This window comes from Salmo trutta, chromosome 3 (assembly GCF_901001165.1).
Source record: "Salmo trutta chromosome 3, fSalTru1.1, whole genome shotgun sequence".
NCBI lineage: Eukaryota > Metazoa > Chordata > Actinopteri > Salmoniformes > Salmonidae > Salmo > Salmo trutta.
In genome coordinates, this window is record NC_042959.1 from 36,926,639 (window position 1) to 36,937,022 (window position 10,384).

At 44.7% G+C, this 10,384-nt stretch overlaps 1 protein-coding gene across 1 annotated transcript; it reads left to right on the forward strand.

The window, feature by feature from the left end:
- The first annotated feature begins 5,230 nt into the window (after positions 1-5,230).
- Positions 5,231-9,561, forward strand: LOC115174700 (early growth response protein 1). Its single transcript, XM_029733493.1, has 2 exons — positions 5,231-5,974; positions 6,907-9,561. The coding sequence occupies exons 1-2, from the start codon at positions 5,764-5,766 to the stop codon at positions 8,232-8,234; spliced, it is 1,539 nt and encodes a 512-aa protein (XP_029589353.1). The 5' UTR covers positions 5,231-5,763; the 3' UTR covers positions 8,235-9,561.
- The last annotated feature ends 823 nt before the right edge of the window (positions 9,562-10,384 follow it).

Sequence of the window (10,384 nt, forward strand, 5' to 3'; positions counted from 1 at the left end):
GCGGGAGAAGAGCATCTGTCTGCCCATCTCTCTGCCTGCCTGGCTTGCCTGGCGTTGCCTGGTGATTCATTTCGGCAGAAGTCAGGTATTTGCTCCACAGTGTGGGGATCTGAGGATCTCTCTCTCTCCCTGCATTATCGCACTTTCGCTTTCCTCCTCCTTTCTCTCTCGCTCTCTTTATCTTCTTTCTCTCCCTCTCTCTCCCCATATCTTTGCATCTGTCCTGCTATCCCCTCTCTCTGTCTCTATCACCTCTATCATCTTTCTCTCCCTCCCTTTTGCCCTTCTCTTATTTTCTCACTCCCCCTCTCTTCTCTCATCTTCTCTCTCGACCCTCTCTCCACTGCTGTCTCTGGAAGACTGGGGCTTAATTAAATATTAACCGGTGCTCTGCGCAGCGCGGTGGGGGCATGAGGGAAGGCCTGAGTCGAGACTGGGGCTGAGGGATGTGGGTGTAGTGGGTGAGTAGGTGAGGGGAGAGCCTGCCTGCCTCCCTCCCTCCCTGAGTCGGGGCTAGACGCTGGAGCCTCATCAGCTGAGGACTCCTCTGGCTGAGCTGCGTGGGCAACAACGGGGAACACACCGGCTAGAATGAACCCGCTAACCCAAACACACACACACACACACATAAACAGAAATACACGAGCGTGTACGTACGTATGCTGAACGCATGCGCCCACATGTACGCACACACGCACAAACACACAGACACACACAAACACACACACAAACACACACGACAGCAGCTAAGCTTATAGTATTTATCATCTTTATTACTTTATTACTTTCTTCAGAGTTTTCCCTAAACTGATTTTATTACATTGCCATCAGATTATCTAGTCTCTGAGCTGCATGTACTTATCGGCCTTGGAAAGTGATTCATGACAGCCACAACATATACAGACAAGAGTTTGGCTTGGTTTTGCCTTGAAGCCCTTACAGTACAGAATCAGTATAGATACCTCTCCTGGACCAGCCTTGTACAATGTTTGTTACATTCACACAGACACTAATGGACACTCACTAAACTATTGCAACAAAATCAGCCTTGGAAAACCACAGTCACTCACAACCATTCGACTCTCAAGACATTTCAAAGTCCATTTTAGAACTATATATATATATCTCTCTCTCTCTTCTCTCTCTATTTGGGCTATATCAGGGATGTTGTGCTGTGCCCGCTCTAGACCCATCCAAAATAATTGGACTCTCAACAGACATTTTATGATCCCTTTTAGAACTACATATCCCTCTCCCAGGGTCTCTCCAGGTACACTAAGTATTTAGACTTTGTTTGGGAGGCTGGCAGTGCCAGTCCTGGATCATCCATAATATATGACACACTCTAATGGGGGTAAACAGAAAGTTACCCCAAGGCGGGAAGGGAAACGCTGGGGAGAGAATCCAAACTATGGAGTAAAAATGTACTGTATACTGGGTGGTGGGTGCCAAATGGAACAACAGCTTGCGAGCAGAAGTTTTGTTTGTTGGTGGGTAAGGGGATGTGTGTGTGTGTGTGTGTGTGTGTGTGTGTGTGTGTGTGTGTGTGTGTGTGTGTGTGTGTGTGTGTGTGCACGTGTGCTTATGCTTACATGTGTGTATATTGAAGTACCCCGAGGCCTACTGGTTTACATACAAGTCAGGGTTAGGTTACATGTCTTCAAATCCCATCCTGAATTGACTGCCTTCAATTCGAATTTAGCCCATATGACAACCTGGTCTCAGAGCATTTTTTATTATTCTTTACGTAAATCGAAGACACTCCATTTAGTATGATATGTTACGTTTTGTATGGTATGTATTAATTTGTGGATGTCGATAATCTATTTCTTATGCTATATTATGAATTATAATTCGTATGATATGATACGAACTTGCTAAATATGCTAAATATGTTACGAATTTGCAAATGTACAATATGTTTGCAAATTTGCAAAACATATGAGATGTTACAAAATCCAATTTGTTTTGGCTCACATTAGCTAGTTGGCTAGGTGGCTAATGCTAATGTTAGCTAGCTGGCTAATGTTAGCTAGGCTAGGGGTTAGGGTTAAGGTTAGGAGTTAGGTTAAATGGTTATGGTTAGGGTTAGCTAAAATTGTTAAGGTTAGGGTTAGGAGAAGGGTTAGCTAACATGCTAAGTAGCTGCAAAGTAGCTAAAAAGTAGAAAGTATACTGAACAAAAATATAAATGCAACATGCAACAATTTCAACGAATTTAATGGGTTACAGTTCATATAAGGAAATCCGTCAATTGAAATAAATGAATTAGGCCCTAATCTATGGATTTAACATGTCTGGGCAGGGGCGCATCCATGGGTGGGCCTGGGAGGGCATAGGCCCACCCACAGCTAATCAGAATGAGTTTTTCCCCACAAAGGGGCTTTATTACAGAAATAAATACTCCTCAGTTTCATCAGCTGTCTAGTTGGCTGGTCTCAGACGATCCCGCAGGTGAAGAAGCTGCAAAGTGGAGGTCCTGGGCAGGTGTGGTTACACATGGTCAATGGATGTGAAGCCGGTTGGACATACTGCTAAATTCTCTAAAACGACGTTGAAGGCGGCTTATGGTAGAGAAATTAACATAAAATTATCTGGCAACAGCTTTGGTGGACATCCCTAATGACAACATGCCAATTGCACGCTCCCTCAAAACTTCAGACGTCTGTGGCATTGTGTTGTGTGACAAAACCTTTTAGAGTGGCTTTCTTTTGTCCCCAGCACAAGATGCACCTATGTAATGATCATGCTGTTTAATAAGCTTCTTGATATGCCACACCTGTCAAGTTGATGGATTATCTTGGCACAGGAGAAATGCTCACTAACAGGCAAGTAAACACATTTCTGAACAGAATTTGAGAGAAATAAGCTATTTGTGCGTATAGAACATTTTCTGGGATCTTTTATTACAGCTCATGAAACATGGGACCTACACTTTACATGTTGCGCTTATATTTTTGTTCGGTAAAGTTTAAAAGTTCCTAATTAGCTAAAAACGTATTTAATAATTTTATGAGTTTATGAGACCAGGCTGCATTGGACCACCTCCATTTACCAGCATCCCTGGAGTCAAGACCAAGATCAACCCGATAGACAGACAGAAATAGTCATTAGAAAGTGTAGTATTGTGATATCAATAGCCCTACATTGAGGGACATAAACGTTGGCAAGCATGGACACATAGGCGTTACATTTATGGAATGTTCTGTGGATGGAAGGGAGAACCCATTGGATATTGAAAATGGTGCAGCAACCAATTTGAGCAGTTGTTCGACTACTTACTAACTCCAAATATAATATTCTTATGTAACATTAGTTATATTTTCATTAAGTTTACCTAGAGTTGTGCCCTCTCCAAAGGGTTGAAGTCTCACCCACGCACTTCTCTCCTGTTGGCCTGCAGTAGGCCTAAACACACAATCATGGAATGTTTAACAATGAGCTTGCCTGCATAGCTCCAGTCAGCATCGGGCCGGGGGAAACATCGATTTCCTGTCACAGCCATCGAGGAGTCCCCGCTCCCTGGCTTGCTGTTGGGCTGGAACAGCCAGGGGGTACATCAGTTGCCCACTGGCGTTCTGGCAGCGTTTAGTGGCGGTTTGTTAATTCGACCTATTAGCTCCGTGAGTGGCAGAGAGTTTCCCGGAGTAGCCTATTGAGTAGGGGAGGCCGGGGTAACCCCGCAATTAGTCGGATAGGATAGTCCTGGCCCAGAGCCTCGTCAGCATCCACTGGCCTCCGGTATCATTCATCAATGACAAAGAGGTAGATAGAGAAAGCATATTCCTAATATTAAACAATTGCAGGGGATGGATATAATGAGTGATGCGTAATTTACACGTCCATAGACGATCATGTCTCAACTCAATTTGAGGAGAGGAGATACTTATTGTTTATTGCTTGATAATTGTTTGCGGTATTCAATTATCTCTGCTGCTGGTCAAAGTAATCTCCGTACTTTGCATGTTCATAATAGTAGCTTAGTAACACTTTCATAACCACTCTCAAGGGCTCGAACCATTTCATTGCCAGGTAAGCAGCCCTGAATAGGCCTACGCCTACAACGCAGTCATTAATAGGATTCACAAAACCAAGTGGAAGAAAACGACTATATTCACATAGCTTATTGCCTAACCATGACCCGTTCTGAAAATATGCATTTTGACAGCAAAGACGAAAAAATGTATAACAATAATACTGCCATCATTGCGCAGGATTTCACGCGGCCATCCCGAAGGAAACAACTGTCTGGCCTCTCTCTTCTCTTCCTCTCACCTGTCAAATTGCTGATGTCTAACTAACTCATTCATTGATGAGGTAGACAATAATGTTTGATATGCAATTCTTCAAAAAGTGTTGTTGTTTTTTTTTACGTCCCCTCCGTGCACCTCTTTGTGCTTCAACGGGATAGGTAGGCTGGCTATGAACGTATGCATAGATTATGAACGCCTAAAACCAATGTCCTCTTTCAGATATTATAAAGCAAGATTCATAACAATAGTATAATTTGTAAAATATATTAACACATTTCTGTTGCCTTTTTGTGCGCTCGTGTTGACGCAGAACTGCAATTGCGTTATATAACTGAGACCCATACTGAAACGAGCTGCTTAGTTCACTCTTTATTACATTTCCGTTTAGATCCTTTAAAAGCTTGCAATGCAGCTGAAATGTATAAGCTTCTAACTAAAATAAAGGCAATGGTGTTTTCCTTGCTGGTTTGGGTGAGGAAGGAGTTTGGTGCTGAGTGCTGACATTACTTATTGTACGGTGTACTGAGTAGAGCGCTGGACTTGTGCTGCGCTCCTACCTCTCATTCACTGCTGCCAAGCACTGATCAGCGCTACCGCAGGAAGCTCCAAATAAGGGCAAGGAAATGGAAACCCACCGGAATAGTTCCTTACTTAGACACAACCTTATATGGCATGGCGGAGCAGAGTTTTCCGGCAAGCGCGCAGCCTGCTGCACAGATGGGAAATCCGAATCTGAACTATGGGCCATCAGGGAGACAGCAAGAATTATGCCGCCTTCTCTAGCAGGGATTATCCTATGAAGATGCATCGATTCAGGGTTGAGGAAGAGCGGTTATCTTCCCGCGATTTATTGCACTGGTTCAATATAAAGTGTCTCCTCTCTGCTTTCCCCCTGGCCAACGTCATGTGTCCTCCACTGCAGTGCCTAAATATGGGCTTCCTTCACTCCATATATGGACATCTACGTCACGGGGAAAGGGTATATAAAGGAGTGGGGATTCTCTGAGCATGAGAGTGCGCCCTCAGAGCTCAGAACAGCTAACCTTAGAGCAGAGATAGACAGATACACACACACACATACAGCGCTATCTCCCTAAGAACATTTTCACTCAAAAAGTAAAAGTCAATTCAAAGCAACAACAAGAACACATTATCCGAAAGGGCAACACCCTTATTGGATTCAACTAGTGAAAAGAAAAAATATATTAATGATTATTTATCATTAATTTTAGGGAATGAGTAAAAGGGACATCTGATCTGAATACTCTTCTCTGAAAGAAAATAAAAAAGTGGATTTTTACTAATCTTGGACAAGAGGAGGAACAAGACAAGAATACTCTTGGAGAACCAGAGAAAAGAGGGAAAGAAGTCTGACCCTGCTCCCGAAAGTGGACTGGTGATTTCCTCCACCTCAGAGAGGAACATCACCACTTTGCCCAGCCTGCACCAAGCCTCGCTGCACTCCTCTCCAGCGCAGCCTCAGCCCCTTACAGCACCACGTCCCTGGAGGATGGCTGCAACCAAGACAGAGATGCTCCATCCAGCCCTGCAGATCTCAGACCCCCTCAGCTTCCCCCATTCTCCCATGGATAACTATCCCAAGCTGGAGGAGATGATGATGCTGAGCTCCGCTGGGACCCCCTACCTCTCTGCCTCGGCGACCGAGGGAGCAGGTTTCGGATCGGGGGAGCCAGGAGAGCAGTATGACCACATTACTGGAGGTAAGAGTATATCCTTGGACTATTGCTGTATGGAGCTACTGTACTGTATTGTATTGTATTGTATGATAGACTGCATTCTGCAACTAGCAGAGTGCATGGCATGAAACAGTTTATACATAATGCATAGTAATGCATGATCATTATTTGTGTTCAGCTGGCAACTGTTAATTCAATTTCAGCTTCAAGAGAACACCCTTGATATGTTGAATATGCTCTTTGAATGAGATATGTCTACTTATATTGATGTTTAGATTTAAAAAAAATAAAGTAATGAAATATAATAAAGCAATTGAATGAATGATGATTGGAAATACATAACCCCCCAAAAATCGAGAATTTGACAAATGAAATTGTAGCTCTTCATCAGTATTGGATTGTATTTGAGCTTCAGCATTGCTCACTCATTGCATACCTTCAGACAGTCTAGAGCTAAATTCAAATTGCATTCCTAAAACCAGCTGAACTGCAGTTTCAGTAATCAATTGCCTTAGGCTATGTGGTGGACTTCAAGAGCTTGGCTCGTGTGTGTGTGTGTGTGTGTGTGTGTGTGTGTGTGCGTGCGTGACAGAAAAAAAAAGGCTTTAAAAAAATATATCTAAAAAAATGCATGCAGATGGCTTGGCTTGACTTGCACGACAGCTCTTGTCCATCTTTTGGTTAGTGGAGGAAATGGCTGGTGTGGGAGTTTAGAGGTGGGAAAGTGCTGGGGTTGCTTGGCTGGGAGGGAGGGAGGCTGGTTCTCCTGCTTCGCGTAGGCACCTGCTGCTCTTAGAGAGGAGAGGGGCAACACTGTCCACCTCTCTGGCAGGATTCCCCTCCCTCCCTCCCTCCCTCCCTCCCTCCCTCCCTCCCTCCCTCCCTCCCTCCCTCCCTCCCTCCCTCCCTCCTGCATATTAATTGATTCATGTCTCCTTCCCTCTTTCTCTCTGCAGATACGTTACCTGATATCTCCATGAACTGTGAGAAGTCGATGGGCGATCAGAGCTACTCCAGCCAGCGGCTGCCTCCCATCTCTTACACTGGCCGCTTCACCCTGGAGCCTGCCACCAACTGCAGCAACAGCCTGTGGGCCGAGCCCCTATTCAGTCTGGTCAGTGGGCTGGTGGGGATCAACACCCCCTCCACCTCCGCCCCGTCCTCCTCCGCCTCTCAGACCGGCACCTCTTCCTCGTTGTCCTCCTCTATCTCGTCCATCGCCATCTCCTCTCAGAGCTCCAGTCTGAGCTGCTCTGTTCACCACAGTGAGAATAACCCCATCTATTCAGCTGCCCCTACCTACTCCAGCGCCAGCCCTGACATATTCTCCGACCAGGGCCAGGGCTTCCCCAGCCCAGCCGGAGGGTCGCTCCAGTACAACCCTCCAGCCTACCCCAACGGGAAGATGTGTGGCACCAGCTTCCCTGTGCCCATGATCCCTGACTATCTCTTCCCCCAGCAGCAGGGGGAGATTAGCCTGCTACCTGACCAGAAGCCCTTCCAGAATGGGTCAGGCCAGCCCTCCCTCACCCCCCTGTCCACCATCAAAGCCTTCGCCACCCAGACAGGCTCCCAAGACCTGAAGAGTGTCTACCAGTCCCAGCTGATCAAGCCCAGCCGCATGCGCAAGTACCCCAATCGTCCCAGCAAGACGCCGCCCCACGAGAGGCCGTATGCCTGCCCCGTGGAGACGTGTGACCGCCGTTTCTCCCGCTCAGACGAGTTGACACGCCACATCCGCATCCACACAGGCCAGAAGCCCTTCCAGTGCCGTATCTGCATGCGTAACTTCAGCCGCAGTGACCACCTGACCACGCACATACGCACGCACACCGGTGAGAAGCCCTTCGCCTGCGAGATCTGTGGACGCAAGTTTGCCCGCAGCGACGAGAGGAAGAGGCACACCAAGATCCATCTGAGGCAGAAGGACAAGAAGGCGGAGAAAGGTGGGATGGCCGGGGCGGTGGCTGTAGCAGCAGCTTCAGTATCAGCCCCCTCCCCTGTCTCGAGCTACCCCTCTCCCATCACATCCTACCCCTCCCCGGTCTCCTCCTACCCATCCCCAGTCACATCCTGCTACTCCTCTCCCATCCACACCTCGTACCCTTCTCCCTCCATCGCCACCACCTACCCCTCTGTCTCCATGTCCATGTCCAGCACCTTTCAGTCCTCCATGGCCTCCTCCTTCCCCTCCTCTGTAGCCTCCATCTACTCCTCTCCGGTTCCCACCCCGCTGTCAGACATGCAGTCCACACTCTCCCCAAGGACAATCGAAATCTGCTAAGTAAGACAAAGAGAAAACACTTTTTATTCTCTCCTCCTCCTCACCACTCCTTACAATCTCTTTGAGGGGAGAAATCAACATCAAAAGACTTGTTATTCACCTTCTGAAAAGCACTTTTCTGCCTGCTCCCTCCGCAAGCTCTGTTCAGTGAATCCTCAGATTCACCTGAAGAAGAGATAAAAAAACACACGTCAAGGACTGGGCAAAGAGAATATAGTAGACAAAAAGGGATTTTTTCTCTCTCTCTCTGTTGATAAAGCAAATGCAGTGCTTCAAACAAAGCATACAAGACTTTCTAGAGCCAGAGTTGAAATCCGCATCGTTCCTATTAGTGAACGCACAGACGGAGACAAACAGACAGACAGACTGAACATTGCCTGGTACTAAGGCACGCTTTCCCTCCGAGGCTATCATTTACATTACAAAAGACATTGAATGATATACATAAGCTACATAATATGTATATTGTACTTGTGCCATGTTTTGCTCTTTTTTCCCCCATTCTTTGGTACCATTGATGTGAAAAACTTATTTGCATTGTATTATTTGAAGTGAGCAGGGCCATATTTTCTATTCTAATACTTTCTCTATGATGTAGTGATGACGATGCTGTGATGCGTTTTTTTTAAAAACTTTGTTTGATGATGAAATAAGCACTTAAGTATTCAAGCATGTGTTAAGAGTGATGTTAGATTCTACTGTTTTGTAAATATCATCCACTGGTACTATCTTTCTCTTTCTCTTTCTCACATCATCTGACATATCAGTCTGTTATGTGGACAAAAAAAGAGAAAAAAACCCCCCCGGTAAACTTAAAAAAACTAAACAGCCAACGTTCCCGTTTTTGGTGCCTTTTTTGTGAAGCCTTGCTGATGTTTTGACATGGCTGTGTGCGAGAGATGATGATGCGTTGCGTCTCGCCTTAAGGGTTGAAGGGATATTTTTGTTACAGAATGTAAGTTATACTCAAGACAAAGAGGAAGGGAAGAAAGGGACGAGACGATACGAGGGCACTGCTTCATTTCTTTAGAATGTAAGCAAAAGGATAAAACTATATTTTTTTAACAGAAAAAAATGTCAATATCCACATCTTCTTGTTGGAATGTTGTACTTACCTACTGAGTAGGCATGGGATTCTTTTGTATGTTATATACATGCGGTTCATTATTTTGTGGTTTATCTTTATTTTGTATTTGTGTTTGTAAAATCAAGTGACTGTTTCTGGCTTCTCAACACATTGAATGCGCTTAACTGCCAATGGGATATTTGGTGTACATGATATCCTCCCAGAAAAGAAATATAAATAAAGTATAAATATATATGTATAGAACTGCCTTCCATACATTATTATTGACTGGTTTCAAATATTTCCATTGGTACATGACAAAAATCATATTGGAGCATCTCATCCTCACCCTCAGCCATCCATCCCATACATTACAGCCTATACATGCACATCATAGGCTAAATCAACATCCGATATGTGCATGCTCAAATGGTGGATTCCCCCACAGTTCCCATATCATGAGGACCTTTAGCCTAATTGAAGAGGAATTTCCCAGCATGATTTCATGGTCACTGCATTGATCATTGTTCTCCTGTTGAACTCTCATTGAAATATTGACTATCTAGACTATATGAAGATGGGGACTAGCAACTTAGATATGATTTCATCTACAGTACATGCTACTTTGATATATTAGGCTAATTGATATGAACCTCGTCCCCTGCTATTTGTGCATGAGCGGAAGTGTTTAAACAAGATTCAAATTATTCAATCATATTGTTTTTAGATTATGGACATTCAGGTAATTTTTACGTAGGCTAAGGGCTTTATTTAATCCGTAACGCTGAAGATCCGTTTTATAGTGCAGTTTACAATTAAAGGCAATGTTCTCGCAGTCGCGGACACTGCATTCACTGTAAACACTGCATACGTCGGCTCAATCGGAAATTACCTTGATATTTGTATGCAGATCTTTTGTGATACTTCGGCAATATGGCTTGAATCCAGCCTTTACTACACACAGTGCCTTCAGAAAGTATTCATACTGCTTGACTAATTCCACATTTTGTTGTGTTACAGCCTGAATTCAAAATTGATTAAATAGATTGTTTTCTACACACAATACACAATAACGACAAAGTGA

What these genes read in the sequence shown, in the direction of transcription:
- LOC115174700 (XM_029733493.1), top strand. Translation starts at nt 5,764, where the DNA reads ATGGCTGCAACCAAGACAGAGATGCTCCATCCAGCCCTGCAGATCTCA. An exon ending in GTATGACCACATTACTGGAG is followed by an intron (nt 5,975 to 6,906) that starts GTAAGAGTATAT and finishes TTCTCTCTGCAG; the next exon opens with ATACGTTACCTGATATCTCC.